This window comes from Homalodisca vitripennis, chromosome 3 (assembly GCF_021130785.1).
Source record: "Homalodisca vitripennis isolate AUS2020 chromosome 3, UT_GWSS_2.1, whole genome shotgun sequence".
Classification (NCBI taxonomy): Eukaryota; Metazoa; Arthropoda; class Insecta; order Hemiptera; family Cicadellidae; genus Homalodisca; species Homalodisca vitripennis.
The window spans coordinates 206,477,232-206,494,366 of record NC_060209.1 but is presented as its reverse complement, the minus strand read 5'-3'; the positions used below and the strand labels follow the sequence as shown (position 1 = coordinate 206,494,366).

The window sequence follows — 17,135 nt, the reverse complement described above, 5'->3', positions numbered from 1 at the left end:
GCAGTATATGGTCTGTTGTGTGCCAGATGGCATCGTCAGGTATCTCTGGCGTGACAATGGACGCGGTGCGCTACATCCAGCGCTCGTTACTGCTGGAACTGACCAATGCTGAAGCAGCCGCCATGTTCGCTCGCTCGCATGATCCAAAGTTCCCTCAAGTCATGGTTCACACAGTTCAACTTTTTCCTTCACAACCTAGCACAGCTACGCTTCACCGGTGACCACAATGATGGAGAACTACTCAGCTTCGTCCCTCGTACCTACTCGTGAGTAAAACATTTCAAGTAAAGAGATAGCTTTTTAATTCTTCATCAGTTACTAAAAATAAATGTACTTTACACAGTTACAAATTACAGCTGAGAAAAACAATCAAAAAGCAAAAAAAAATAACGTGACAAACATATGCTTGGAATTTTGTTTTTTTTTTTTGTATTTATAGCAAATAAAAATTTATTTTCACTGTCATCCATAATTTACCTAGAATCTGGTCTCTATTTAAAGAGTTAAAAAGCCCAATATGAAAAAATATTTAAATACTTCCAGGCTGTATTTGATTTTTCGTTATAATTTTGGTGCTGTGTTCATTCATGTGAACGTGAAATTTAACATAAAAATATTTCAAAGAATCATAATTTCAAAAGTAAACAATACTTTTTTACTTTTAGCACCATATCAAATGCTTATAAGGCAATAAATCATGAACAATTTAACTCTGTTACCTGAACTAATATGAGTTATTTGTTACGTACACTAAAAAAAACTGATGTGCCATATTGATAGATGTACTATTGTATTGATAGTATATTTATTTTAATGTCTAGAATCAATTACATTTTATCTCCAAAGAAAATTTATTAAGCCAAATTCAAAGTTATATAAACAAAAATAAAGTGAGAAGGGTTTGAACAACATTTTCTATACAATTTTCCACATTTTATGCTTATTCTTCCAGACCACTTTGAATTGTGCTTACACATACTTTTAGTTCTTGAACCCTTCCATATTACTTATCAGTTCTTTATAGCTGATTGCTAGAGACATTTGTGTGGTGGGAAGGTTGAGCTCAGCTCCATCTCACCGTCTCATTTGATGACAATGAGAATACCTATTCACCTAGATTGCACTTGATTTTGTAGTCTAGGTGTCTAAACGATGAAAGAGTTCGTTTTGAGCTACTTCATCACCAACTTTTTGTATCTCTTCAGACAGACATTGATTCTAGATTTCAGGAGTCATGTGTGAAAGTGAGATGTTGTTGTTGTGGACAGAATGGCTCAGGAAGGAAGATTGCAGAGTGTGGAGGTGTACGGGTACCAGAAACGGTACGACCCAGGCAAGTACTATGTGTACATCCTGAGAGTGCAGAGAGTGAGCCAGACCGACCCTAGCTACCTGTTCCGCTCGTACAAGGAGTTTGTGGAGTTTCAGCAGAAGCTGTGTATTCACTTTCCACTCGCAAAGTGTTACAGGTGACAGATAATATGTTCATAATGGTATAATACTTGTCAGAGAAGTAGTGATTTGTTTTAATTTACAGTAAGATTACAAAACAAGATATTTTTATATAATTGTCTTGCTGAAGTGTTTAATATTGTATTATAGAATCTGGCTAGTTGAATGTGCTTTCCAATTAAGGTATTTTCTAATGATTGTTGCTTAAAATTGCACAATTTCATTTACAAAGTGAAGATTACAGCTTTGACCAATAATAAGTGAGGTTCACCAATCATACTAAGTACTCAGGTGACACAGTAATGAGAACTTTGTTACAATAACTGACATAACTAAGATTGTTGCTTAAAATTGCACAATTTCATTTACAAAGTGAAGATTACAGCTTTGACCAATAATAAGTGAGGTTCACCAATCATACTAAGTACTCAGGTGACACAGTAATGAGAACTTTGTTACAATAACCGACATAACTAAGATTGTTGCTTAAAATTGCACAATTTTCATTTACAAAGTGAAGATTACAGCTTTGACCAATAATAAGTGAGGTTCACCAATCATACTAAGTACTCAGGTGACACAGTAATGAGAACTTTGTTACAATAACCGACATAAACTAAGATTGTTGCTTAAAATTGCACAATTTCATTTACAAAGTGAAGATTACATACAGCTTTGACCAATAATAAGTGAGGTTCACCAATCATACTAAGTACTCAGGTGACACAGTAATGAGAACTTTGTTACAATAACCGACATAACTAAGATTGTTGCTTAAAATTGCACAATTTCATTTACAAAGTGAAGATTACAGCTTTGACCAATAATAAGTGAGGTTTCACCAATCATACTAAGTACTCAGGTGACACAGTAATGAGAACTTTGTTACAATAACCGACATAACTAAGATTGTTGCTTAAAATTTGCACAATTTCATTTACAAAGTTGAAGATTACAGCTTTGACCAATAATAAGTGAGGTTCACCAATCATACTAAGTACTCAGTGACACAGTAATGAGAACTTTGTTACAATAACCGACATAACTAAGATTGTTATGTCATCATCCACCTGGACTCAAGTGACACAATCAAATAAAAAACCCAGTAGGCCTAGGAGCCCTTTGTTACCTTCAGATCTTCCATGTACAAATACTTTTGCATCTCTAACAGTGGCTGATGAGGAGGGAGAAGAAGATGAGATGGTCAACGTTGAAAATGTACAACCTGAAATTCTCATTTGCGGGGATAGTCATGGACGAGACTTGGCCTATCATCATCTGAACAAAAGCACGCAAATCCAATAAGGCTTTTGGTTTTATCAAGCCTGGTGGTCGAAGCAAGGATATTTTAAATCATGAAAATATAGAGCAATTGAAATCTGAAGGAAAGAGACATATTGGTGTCAGTATGCGGTGCAAATGATGTTGCAAAAAAAAAATGAAGCCAATTGAAGCCTTGAAGAATATAACAGACACATTAAATAAATTTTCACAAAATGAATATCGTACTAGTTAATATACCAAATAGATATGATCTTGCAGAATGGTCAGTTGTGAATAAAGAGGTCAGAAAAACCAATAAGTCTCTGGAAACTCTTTGTCAACAGCATCCAAAACGTCACCTTAGTACAGGCAAGTGAGGCTGAAAGACACTTGCACACTCAGCAGGGCTTACACTACAACTACAGGGGTAAAATGTGGCTGGCAAGAAAGATATCTGAAGCAATACAACGATTAGCAGAGAAGCCTACCAAAGAAAAGCCCTGAACAGGACTGGTAGCATCAATGGTGACTGATCAACAACCAATACCACCTGGATGTGATGACTATGAGGAACTGGAACCCAGGCTGCCTACTCCTGCTGATCTGGGAAACTCGGAACCACCACCTGCAGATCCTCACCCTTAGTTAATAATAGAAACAACCTAGGTCTTAATGGTTTCAAGGTATTTCATATCAATATTCAATCCATTAGAAACAAATTAGATATGTTAGAGTTATTTTTGAATATATTGACTGCAATGTTGTTACAATAAATGAGCACTGGCTATGCTCAGAAGAAATTCCTCTGTACATTCCAGAGGGTTTCAGTCTTGCTGGAGTTTACTGCAGGCAACCACCGCTTAGGAATGGGGGTTCATCTATTTTATTTATATCAAGTCTCACCTGGAGTTTTTCAGTCATAAATGTCAGTAAATTTTCTATAAATTAGCATCTTTGAAGTCTCAGCTGCCTACATAACAAAGTTAAACACTGTAATTGTTTCAATTTATAGGACAACCACAGTCTAATGTGGAAATCTTTTTTTCAATGTCTTGATATTTTTTCTGGGAGTATTTTAAGTAAAAAAATACTCATCTAATTTTATTTTAACAGGGGATTTTAATATTAATTGTTTTTTAAAAATGGACCAAACAACAAAATCTTTTTCTTAACTTATTACGATCATATAATATGTATTGTGTCAACATGGAAGCAACTAGAGGCCAAGCTTGCATTGATAATATAATAACTAACATAAGCAATGACGAAGTGCAGTGCAAAGTTGTAGATGCTTGTATGTCAGACCATTTTGGTGTTTTAGCAAACTTTAGTAGCCTTGACAATCTCAAAAGTAGAGCTAACGTAATCACTAAACAGGTTTAGATCTTTAGACTCCCAGGCTGTATATTATCTTAAAGAAAATTTAAATAACTTTAGTTGGAATTACTTGTATCGGTATGCTAATGTAAACGAAGCTTTGACTTATTTTTTGAGCATATTTAAGTGTTTTAATTATGATGAATGTTGCCCTGTAAAAAAATGTTAAAGGTAAATGAGTCCAAAAGTAAAAATAAAATAAAAAATAAGTGGTTTACACCTCAACTTAAATCCTACAGGGATTCTGTTATGGTATTTTATGATAGATATAAAAATCACAAAGATCTTACTGATGGAAATGTTCACAAAACTGCATACATTACAATCAGAAAGCAATACAAGGCTGAAATAAGACGGGCCAAACAAATTGCTTTTGAAAATTACATTCTATCAATCCAAAAATAAGTGTAAAGCTGCTTGGAATGTTATTAAGTCTGAATCAAACTGTAACAAGGAATATCAAAAGACTACTATTGATTCTGATACTTTTAATAATTATTTTGTAAATTGTGTTAGCCAAATGAAATAACCTACATCCAAATGATAACTTTGATTTAGCTATTCAAAATGTAAACAGTTTTATCTCTTGTAGATCCTTTGAAAGAAAGTACTTTACTTGGAAACCCATTACTGTCAAGGATGTCTTGTTGTGTGTATCTAAATTTAGCTCATCACAAAGTGAAGATTTCTATGGGTTTTCTAATAAGATATTTAAAGAAATAATAGACACAATAGCTGAGCCTTTAGTATATATATTTAATATGATTTTGGATCAAGGGATTTTTCCTAGCAAACTTAAGGTAGTGAGTGATTACACCAATATTCAAGAAAGGTGATAGAAACAGTCCCTCTAGCTACAGGCCAATATCATTAGTCCCCTATAGTGAGTAAAATATTTGAGTGTTGTGTTAAAGATCAGCTGTATAATTTTTTTGACAGTAGCTCGCTTTTGTGTGAAGAACAGTTTGGATTTTTACCAGGAAAAAAACACATCAAATAGCAGTTCAATCAATTGTTGAAAAGGTCCTCATAAGTTTTGAAAACAGAGATCCATGCTCTGCTACTCTAATTGACTTGTCAAAAGCATTTGATAGTATACCACACAAGCTTCTTGTTAAAAAATTACACAGCTACGGAGTTAGAGGTAAAGAACTTTTCTTGTTATCATCATATTTAAACAAACAGAAGTCAAATTGTGATTCAGGGTTCTGATTTCTCAGATTTACAAAAATGTGCAAGTTGGTTGTACCACAAGGATCGGTACTTGGTCCTTTTTTTGTTTATTATTGCCATTAATGATTTTTGCCAATAGTATGCCCTGTGCATCAGTTTTATATGCGGACGACACAACTTTATTCAATTCAAGCAAACACCTTAATGACTTAGTTACATTGCAAAAGCAATCTTTACAAATAGCGCTTGAATGGTTTCAAAAACAATATGTTGACTGTAAATGCTGGTAAAAACCGAAGAAATATTTTTCTCTTTGGACAACAACAGCATAAAGAGTTCTGTTAAACTTTTAGGAATTCACTTGGATAGCAAACTAAGCTGGGAATAATCATACTAGTCAATTATGTGTTAAGTTATCTAGAGTTATATATTTGTTACGTAAATTAAGTCTCTGTGTTAGTAAAAAAATGTTAATTATGTCATATTATGCTTTTTTTCATTCTATATTATCGTATGGTATAAATCTATGGGGGAACAGCTGTGGGGTTCAGAGAGTTTTGATATGGCAAAAAATGGCACTAAGGGTTATCAAAAATACTGGTAGTAGAGAACACTGTCGTCCTATTTTTTAAAGAAATATAAAATAAATGACTGTTATAAACATGTATATTTTCTCTGCTCTAGTCAATGTTAGGGAAAATATTGATAATTACCAGCTAAGACAGCACATACACAATTATAATACGAGATCTAATTATAAGCTAGAAATTACCATTTGTAAGGCTCAAGAAAGCCCAGGTCAGCCATTATTGCATGAACATTGCACTTTTTTAATAAACTGCCAAAGGAATGTTGGTACCTTGAACTAAATAAATTTAAATTATTACTCAAGGGTTGGTTGGCAGAAAATCCATTTTATAATATTGAGGAGTACATGACATGTGACACGAACGCTTTTAGCAGGATCAATTTTACAAACTTGATAATAACTGTTAATTTATTTTAATGTAATATTTTATAATGTCTGTGTTATATGTGCTATTTATTTTTGTGTGTATCTATATGTTTATTTATGATAATGAACAATCTTGTTTGTAGATAATAACAAAATGTAACTGACGATGCCTATTGTAATCACTGTATTACTTAATGGAAAATAAACGATCTTGTATCTTGTATCTTGTTGCTTAAAATTGCACAATTTCATTTACAAAGTGAAGATTACAGCTTTGACCAATAATAAGTGAGGTTCACCAATCATACTAAGTAACTCAGGTGACACAGTAATGAGAACTTTGTTACAATAACCGACATAACTAAGATTGTTTGCTTAAAATTGCACAATTTCATTTACAAAGTGAAGATTACAGCTTTGACCAATAATAAGTGAGGTTCACCAATCATACTAAGTACTCAGGTGACACAGTAATGAGAACTTTGTTACAATAACCGACATAACTAAGATTGTTGCTTAAAATTGCACAATTTCATTTACAAAGTGAAGATTACAGCTTTGACCAATAATAAGTGAGGTTTCACCAATCATACTAAGTACTCAGGTGACACAGTAATGAGAAACTTTGTTACAATAACCGACATAACTAAGATTGTTGCTTAAAAATTGCACAATTTCATTTACAAAGTGAAGATTACAGCTTTGACCAATAATAAGTGAGGTTCACCAATCATACTAAGTACTCAGGTGACACAGTAATGAGAACTTTGTTTACAATAACCGACATAAACTAAGATTGTTGCTTAAAATTGCACAATTTTTCATTTACAAAGTGAAGATTACAGCTTTGACCAATAATAAGTGAGGTTCACCAATCATACTAAGTACTCAAGGTGACACAGTAATGAGAACTTTGTTACAATAACCGACATAACTAAGATTGTTGCTTAAAATTGCACAATTTCATTTACAAAGTGAAGATTACAGCTTTGACCAATAATAAGTGAGGTTCACCAATCATACTAAGTACTCAGGTGACACAGTAATGAGAACTTTGTTACAATAACCGACATAACTAAGATTGTTGCTTAAAATTGCACAATTTCATTTACAAAGTGAAGATTACAGCTTTGACCAATAATAAGTCAGGTTCACCAATCATACTAAGTACTCAGGTGACACAGTAATGAGAACTTTGTTACAATACTACGGGGGGAGGGTCTGCCCCCGGTTGCGATGGCATTTCAGCTGAAGTTCTTAAATTTAATTTAAATATTCTTTGCAAACCTTTACTACACTTAATCAATTTGAGCATTAGTTCTGGTACTTTCCCAAATATTTTTAAAATAGCTAAAGTTATACCGATTCATAAAGCCGACGAATATACCGATAAAAGTAATTTCCGACCGATATCTCTGCTAAGTGTTTTGTCTAAAATATTGGAAAAAATAATAAAAGAACAGCTGGTCGAATATCTCTTTACTCATGATATTATGTCGAAGAATCAGTATGGATTCCGGTCAGACAAAAACATTTCAAATGCTCTATTCGATGTCTGCAGAGAAATAAATCAAGCAATAGCAGGTCAAGAGCGTCTAATGTTAATTTTTTTAGATCTAAAAAAGGCATTTGATTCTGTAAACAGGAATAAGCTCTTAGATAAGCTTAAGGCTGTGGGTGTTCGGGGCGGCGCTCTTTCGTGGTTCCAGTCCTATCTCACAGATAAGCGACAGATAACAACGATCTGTGGTGTCAACAGCGATCAAATGCCCATTAATTACGGAGTGATCCAAGGAAGCACACTTGGGCCCATTTTATTTCTATTATATATCAATAATATATCTAAGTTGAATATAACAAGTAAATTAGTTCTTTTTGCCGATGACACTCTTATTTTAACGCGGGGAAAAGACCTGGAATGAAGTACGCTTAAATGCTCTAAATGATTTGGCAATAGTGAAAACATGGCTCGATCAAAATATTTTAACACTAAACATTTCAAAATCTAATTTATGCCAATTTCGTTGTCTACACAATCAGATTATGTACTCTCTGACTTGACCATTCACTCTTGTGGAAATTACACAAACACTAATTGTAACTGTGGAAATATACAGCGTGTTAGCAGTTACAAATATCTGGGAATTATATTTGATAATCGTATGAAATGGACGGAACATGTTGAGTATTTGAAAAACAGATTAAGGAAATATATTTTTGCTTTTAAAGAGTTAACAAATATTCTGAACATAAACAAAATTAGAGTAGCTTATTTTGCATTTGTACAGTCGATTCTGTCTTTTGGTATTATTGCGTGGGATGGAGCAAATAAAACTTTAATTCATAACCTTAGTATAATTCAAAAATCAATATTAAAAGCTGCATTTAGGAAGAGTAAGCGTTGCCCGACCAGTACCCCATTCCAAGAGACTAGAGTTTTTACGGTCAGAAAAATTTTCATTAAAACTGTATTAATACACACGTTCAATAATTTTACCGAAATATTTATTCCAATTACTCATAATTACAGCACTAGATACTCTAGAAACATAGGAATTACTACCTCCAATCTTATTAAATCTTTTTCAACTACTAATTGTTATTACATTTCTCAACTACTCTACCGAAATTTGTGCTTAAAATATGAAGGCGTAGAACTTTTTCAAACAACTGCATTATCGACTTTTAAAAGGAAAGTGTCGGAACTGCTTATCAGTCTCAGTGACGAGGAAGTCGAGGCCCTCATTGTGACCGGGTACAACAGGCGGACCTGACCTTGACCCCCCTCACCTACCCCTCAGTCATTGCGTCCGGCTGCCCCTGGAAGGAAATAGTTGTATCCGACAGATATTAGATTGTTATGGTTTGATATATTTTTATTTATTTTTTTATTTTTAGCTTAAAGAGGTGGGTTTGTTGTCATCGTTAACTGATTGCTCCAAAACTATAAACATTAATGTATTGTATTTCTTTTATTGTTTTACTATTTAATTTTTTCTTAATTAAAAAATATTCTATCACATATAACTAATTTTTTTTTTCTAAAAATCCGTTCCTATATCGTTGCCATAATGGCTCGGGTCTACGCACAGGCTACTTGCCCATGTAGACCCTATTTTTCCCTGATGGAATAGTATTATTGAATATTTTGCAGCCGTTTTTTACCATATTTAGATGATTATCTATTATGTTAATAATGGATGTAGGATTTATAGTAATATAGATACATTGTACGTGTTATTAATTTGTATTTGGGAAATAAATATTATTCATTCATTCATTCAATAACCGACATAACTAAGATTGTTGTTGGTGGCCAGCCTGCAGAGCACGTCACTACATGTAGGTCGGTCCAACATCAAGCAGGTGGCGGAGAAACGTCGGGTAGACATCAAGCGGTTCCTTACGTCACTGTTCAAGATGGCGGATGAGATCTGTCATAGTGACCTTGTATACACCTTCTTCCACCCCTTGCTGCGGGACCAGCAGGAGGCCAGTATCCACGAGGCCAAACTCAAGGGTGAGTGTACGAGTGTTAGCAGTTAGTTATCACTGTTCAAGATGGCGGATGAGATCTGTCATAGTGACCTTGTATACACCTTCTTCCACCCCTTGCTGCGGGACCAGCAGGAGGCCAGTATCCACGAGGCCAAACTCAAGGGTGAGTGTACGAGTGTTAGCAGTTAGTTATCACTGTTCAAGATGGCGGATGTGATTTGTCATACTGACCTTGTATACTCCTCCTTCCACCCCTTGCTGCGGGACCAGCAGGAGGCCAGTATCCACGAGGCCAAACTCAAGGGTGAGTGTACGAGTGTTAGCAGTTAGTTATCACTGTTCAAGATGGCGGATGAGATCTGTCATAGTGACCTTGTATACACCTTCTTCCACCCCTTGCTGCGGGACCAGCAGGAGGCCAGTATCCACGAGGCCAAACTCAAGGGTGAGTGTACGAGTGTTAGCAGTTAGTTATCACTGTTCAAGATGGCGGATGAGATCTGTCATAGTGACCTTGTATACACCTTCTTCCACCCCTTGCTGCAGGACCAGCAGGAGGCCAGTATCCACGAGGCCAAACTCAAGGGTGAGTGTACGAGTGTTAGCAGTTAGTTATCACTGTTCAAGATGGCGGATGAGATCTGTCATAGTGACCTTGTATACACCTTCTTCCACCCCTTGCTGCGGGACCAGCAGGAGGCCAGTATCCACGAGGCCAAACTCAAGGGTGAGTGTACGAGTGTTAGCAGTTAGTTATCACTGTTCAAGATGGCGGATGAGATCTGTCATAGTGACCTTGTATACACCTTCTTCCACCCCTTGCTGCGGGACCAGCAGGAGGCCAGTATCCACGAGGCCAAACTCAAGGGTGAGTGTACGAGTGTTAGCAGTTAGTTATCACTGTTCAAGATGGCGGATGAGATCTGTCATAGTGACCTTGTATACACCTTCTTCCACCCCTTGCTGCGGGACCAGCAGGAGGCCAGTATCCACGAGGCCAAACTCAAGGGTGAGTGTACGAGTGTTAGCAGTTAGTTATCACTGTTCAAGATGGCGGATGAGATCTGTCATAGTGACCTTGTATACACCTTCTTCCACCCCTTGCTGCAGGACCAGCAGGAGGCCAGTATCCACGAGGCCAAACTCAAGGGTGAGTGTACGAGTGTTAGCAGTTAGTTATCACTGTTCAAGATGGCGGATGTGATTTGTCATACTGACCTTGTATACTCCTCCTTCCACCCCTTGCTGCGGGACCAGCAGGAGGCCAGTATCCACGAGGCCAAACTCAAGAGTGAGTGTACGAGTGTTAGCAGTTAGTTATCACTGTTCAAGATGGCGGATGTGATCTGTCATACTGACCTTGTATACTCCTCCTTCCACCCCTTGCTGCGGGACCAGCAGGAGGCCAGTATCCACGAGGCCTAACTCAAGGGTGAGTGTACGAGTGTTAGCAGTTAGTTATCACTGTTCAAGATGGCGGATGTGATTTGTCATACTGACCTTGTATACTCCTCCTTCCACCCCTTGCTGCGGGACCAGCAGGAGGCCAGTATCCACAGTAATGTCTGTGCTCATGTGTTCAAGATGGGTTAGATTGGGAAATAGAATGTCCAAATGGAGCTCTTGTAAAGGATATCAAGTCCATTGACAAAAATAAATGTTTCTTTCTAAACTTACATTCTGTGTACGTGGATTGAACAGTTATGGTGGATAACATTGTTCTGGAAGAAATCGACTGTGCTAAATAAAGGATTTCTGCCATATCAAAAAGAAAATGTTTGAATCACATCAAAATTCAACAAAAGGAAGACTTGAAGTGCTTTCAGGGAGCTCAGATTGTTAACTCTGCCCAGCTTGTATATTTTAGAGGTTTCATTTTACTGTTTATTTAACTGATAAGAAGGGTTAAGAATTGATTCCTTTTGATTTAGTGTTTACTAAGTTAACTTTTTAAAATTATAAAATATAATGAACTGAGCTATTAACTTCTAGAGTATTTTTTATCCAATCATAAATATAGAAGCTTTGTCTATGTCTTTCTTCTTTTTTTTACTTTTTAGTACCAAAACCACTTTTTACGAAGAACTAGACATGAAGAATGATGACATTACATTTGCCTCCACATTGACTGTAACAGTTGAGTATAGATTGTAATGAATGTTTGTTTGTATTGTTTTGGAAGAATAGAAGAGAAGTGTAAAATTAATTGTATAGTAAATCTCATTTATTATAATAAGATAGTTTGATTTTTTTACAGAACGCAAGAAGGAGCGGGCAATAAACAGTGAGTCATGGAGATTACGAGGAGAACTGAGGCTGTCTGTACACTACCAGCGAGGCATCCTAATGGTAACTAATACATTCAGGTACCACTGGGCACATCACTAACCACAAATGTTGAGATTCTGGGGTTCATGGGCAATAAACAGTGAGTCATGGAGATTACGAGGAGAACTGAGGCTGTCTGTACACTACCAGCGAGGCATCCTAATGGTAACTAATACATTCAGGTACCACTGGGCACATCACTAACCACAAATGTTGAGATTCTGGGGTTCATGGGCAATAAACAGTGAGTCATGGAGATTACGAGGAGAACTGAGGCTGTCTGTACACTACCAGCGAGGCATCCTAATGGTAACTAATACATTCAGGTACCACTGGGCACATCACTAACCACAAATGTTGAGATTCTGGGGTTCATGGGCAATAAACAGTGAGTCATGGAGATTACGAGGAGAACTGAGGCTGTCTGTACACTACCAGCGAGGCATCCTAATGGTAACTAATACATTCAGGTACCACTGGGCACATCACTAACCACAAATGTTGAGATTCTGGGGTTCATGGGCAATAAACAGTGAGTCATGGAGATTACGAGGAGAACTGAGGCTGTCTGTACACTACCAGCGAGGCATCCTAATGGTAACTAATACATTCAGGTACCACTGGGCACAGCAAAAACCACAAATGTTGAGATTCTGGGGTTCATGGGCAATAAAACAGTGAGTCATGGAGATTACGAGGAGAACTGAGGCTGTCTGTACACTACCAGCGAGGCATCCTAATGGTAACTAATACATTCAGGTACCACTGGGCACAGCAAAAACCACAAACGTTGAGATTCTGGGGTTCATGGGCAATTCGATAAGTCTAGTCTACTGTGGAAGACGACTGTTGGAGTTGGTGGGGTTTGTTCCCTTACCTCGGAGGTTCTTGTTAACCTCAACAAGTGTGTGCCACCCCCTGCCTACTTTGACTGGAGAGGCTGGTTCAGAGCTGGCCTCCCCTTCTTCCGGGATGACTTTGAGATGTAGTGCCCTAATTCTTCCTCATGGATCTCGATAGGAGGCGGCCCATACTCCCTACCCTTACCCATCCTGAATATCCTATCACTCCGGGAGCAGCACAAAGGTTCTTACAGGACTAAGTGCAATTTATAAGCTTCTTGTTCTAAGAGAACAAAAAAAAATTAATAAATTCAGGTCCATTACCACGCTGAGTTATCAAATTTGCTGGTTTATTGGATATGTACCTGAGAAAAAATGTAGACACAATAAATAAACAAACAACACGTTTTAATTATTCAAATGTAACCTTTAGGTAGTCCTCGTTATATCTGGATCTATGAGAACTATTCTTTTAAACGGTGTATGTCCAGCGCTTGGTAGCCTACGCAGCACGACGATTGGGCGGAACACGGTCAAGGTCGAGGGCAAGTTCATCGTAGCTTGAAGACACATTGACTTTAGGACCCATGTCGCTAGTTAACCACAATCCAATCACTTACAAGCTTTATAGGGTAATATAACTTATTAAAATGTCATTACTGCACCCAAAATCTAAATAGCAGACTGAAAGAATGACAACTAAGTGTGAACGTATAACAACATGACACAACGGCAACCGGTTACTCGAGTCTAACCTCTTCACCATGCCCACCTAAACCGGACTACCAAGCGTGTCCAACTATAGGATTAATGGAATTTTACTGTACTAAAATTTTATTGTAAATTAAATTTCTGTGTTATTTGTTACCAAGGCATAAGCGTATAACCTATTCTAAAATAACATTTTATTAAAACATTATAAAGTGTGACGGTATGATGTAGGTGATGGTTCACCATGCACGGGAACTGCCGGCGGTGCCGAACGGACAGGAGCCCTCCACATACGTCAAGGTGTACCTGCTGCCTGACCCCCACAAGCAGACTAAGCGGAAGACCAAGGTGGTGCGACGCAGCTGTCATCCCTCCTTCATGGAGATGGTCAGTACCGTTAGTAATAACAAACTTACCTTCAAATTTACAAATCGGGTCTTGCACTTTCTCATCCATATGTAAAGGACATTATTGTGACAGTTTAAAAAAATGGAATTTTGGTTATTATTAGTGTTGGACCAATTTAAAAAAATTTTGACTTAGTGTTATTTGTTACTAAGAAATAAGAGTATACTATAGCCCAATTCTAAAAAAGATTGTTCACCATTTTTATTAGGGATGGGCCAGTACAAGAAACTTAACTCCGATACCTATTCCAAAAGTTTGTCTCGATTCTCAATTCGGTAACGAGTATTCTATAAATAACAATGGCTAAGACTTATACGCCAGTTACCCTTCGTTACTAACTTCATGCCACTTTTACACTTTCTACACCATTCGTACACTTGCTGTAAGGAGAAACATAAAGCACAATCACTCACTGCTGTGACCCGGTGATGTTGACAGCAATAGCACTTCTACTTATGAAATCTATTTAACGACTTTGCACAACTGTACAGCACATTTAATGTACTCATTTGTTACAGTCTAGTAACTTGGTCAAGAAATCTGTGCTAACTTAAGGGTTATTAACATGACTAACCTTTGGATTTGGTTTTAAATTCTTGATTTTTTTTATACTTTGGAATACTGTATCATTTGAACATTTTGATTCGGGTACTCTTTTATATGGAAGACATCCTCAAAATTGTTCATACAGCAAGAATTAGGTTCTATTTCAACTAAATAAAATCTGATTTTCTAAATCTCCTGTTTTCTGTTTACTATCACTCAAAAATATACTTTTATGCTGAATGGAGTTGCATATAACAACACTTGACAAACTCAGACCGGTAATTTGTTCAGCTGGAGTACCGGATGCCACTGGAAATAGTCCAGCACAGGATTCTTCAAGCGACGGTTTGGAACCACGACCCTCTCCAGGAGAATGAGTTCTTAGGTGGCATTTCCCTGCCCCTGGAGTCACTGGACCTCAGCCAGGAGACGTTGCAGTGGTACTCCTTGGGCAATGTTCACAGGTAGTCCAGACGACAGTCGTGTGTGGTACATTTGGCTTACCCAGAACATTATGCAACTGTTTGGGCAATGATTTTGCTAACTTGTGCATTTGACGAAATAATTACACCTTAGTGATGATTCAATAACATAAAGTAAGCTTGAATTTACTGATAAGTCTTATATAAGACTTAAGTTGTATGAATTAACAAAATCCTAAGTTACACCAAATATTCTTTGAAAGCCAGAGAATCCAGCATGTTGGTGTGGCTCAGTCCACAGAAGTATCTCACCACAATAACCATTCACCGATCTTTAACATGAAAACAAGTTTGTAAGTGCAAGTTTGAATCATGTGCAACCGTTGTGTTGGGTATTCTTATTGAGCAGCCAGATAACTGTTTTGACATAGGTAAGTTTCCGCACAAATTTTAATTTTATTTATATTTATCGCACATATTCAAATATTACAATAAATTATTGCTTAACAAAGTAATGGACTCGCTTGTGTTATCTAGTAAAGATGCTTGTGTATAGTGGATAAATGACCTGGTACTGTATAGGATCAAACCATTTTATTCCTTTTTTATATTAATACCAGTTTTTTGAATATAATTTTAGATGTATTGTCAGAAGTTAAAATGCATTCTAATATATTTGGTTGAAAGTTATTCACTTAGCAATTATTGTTTAGCCATTTTAAATTATTTTATAAATTCTCTGTGATATATTTTGTTGTGTAGTTTTAATAATATGTACTTTAAAGAGTAAGTAACAATTAAAAAGGTTTATGGTGGAGAAAGATTAATATGTCATGTTATATATATATATATATATATATATATATATATATATATATATATATATATATAAACATGATCATGATTTGACAATATTGATTTCAATAACTACACAATTACATAGTATAACAAGACTGTTGAACATCATCAAACATGACATCTTCACATTAATCTATGCCTAAAATTGTTACATTTAGTCTGTGACTGAATATATTTATGTGTAGCAATAAAATCTAAGAAGTATTTCTACATTAAATATGGATACAATTTAAATGTTTGCTCTGTTATGAAAATTTAATTTAGTATATATTGATTATACACTTGTGCAATTAGAAAACTAATATGTTTACTTGGCGTAAGTATTTGTATCATTTACTCTTTCATTTTACATTTAACCTATTAAGGAGTAATCACGTCATTTTTGTTTGTGATACTATCATTACTTACAGGAATTTGAGTTCCTTCTAGCATATCTGATTGATGATTTTCATCAATTGATTCTCTGTAATACGGTAGTTCACATCCATGTCCGTAGCCTCTGTAATACGGTAGTTCATGTCCATGTTCGTAGCCTCTGTAACACGGTAGTTCACTTCCATGTCTGTAGCCTCTGTAATACGGTAGTTCACATCCATGTCCGTAGCCTCTGTAATACGGTAGTTCATGTCCATGTTCGTAGCCTCTGTAACACGGTAGTTCACTTCCATGTCTGTAGCCTCTGTAATACGGTAGTTCACATCCATGTCCGTAGCCTCTGTAATACGGTAGTTCACATCCATGCCCGTAGCCTCTGTAATACGGTAGTTCATGTCCATGTTCGTAGCCTCTGTAACACGGTAGTTCACTTCCATGTCTGTAGCCTCTGTAACACGATAGTTCACGTTCATGTCCATAGCCTTTGTAATACGGTAGTTCACATCCATGCCCGTAGCCTCTGTAATACGGTAGTTCATGTCCATGTTCGTAGCCTCTGTAACACGGTAGTTCACTTCCATGTCTGTAGCCTCTGTAACACGATAGTTCACGTTCATGTCCATAGCCTTTGTAATACGGTAGTTCACATCCATGTCCGTAGCCTCTGTAATACGGTAGTTCATGTCCATGTTCGTAGCCTCTGTAACACGGTAGTTCATTTCCATGTTCGTAGCCTCTGTAACACGGTAGTTCATTTCCATGTCCGTAGCCTCTGTAATACGGTAGTTCACATCCATGTCCGTAGCCTCTGTAACACGGTAGTTCACGTCCATGTCCGTAGCCTCTGTAACACGGTAGTTCACGTCCATGTCCGTAGCCTCTGTAACACGGTAGTTCACGCCTATGTCCATAGCCTCTGTAACAAAG

General features: G+C 36.7%; 1 protein-coding gene across 1 annotated transcript in view; it reads left to right on the top strand.

The window, feature by feature from the left end:
* The window catches only part of LOC124358058 (phosphatidylinositol 4-phosphate 3-kinase C2 domain-containing subunit beta-like), a 212,912-nt gene extending 197,247 nt beyond the window's left edge, over nucleotides 1–15,665 (top strand). Inside the window, 7 exon segments of the mRNA XM_046810345.1 lie at nucleotides 27–131; nucleotides 133–266; nucleotides 1,269–1,469; nucleotides 9,541–9,740; nucleotides 11,976–12,067; nucleotides 13,831–13,986; nucleotides 14,845–15,665. Coding sequence (XP_046666301.1) covers nucleotides 27–131; nucleotides 133–266; nucleotides 1,269–1,469; nucleotides 9,541–9,740; nucleotides 11,976–12,067; nucleotides 13,831–13,986; nucleotides 14,845–15,021 — 1,065 coding nt within the window. The 3' untranslated portion in view covers nucleotides 15,022–15,665.
* Nucleotides 15,666–17,135: the final 1,470 nt, after the last annotated feature.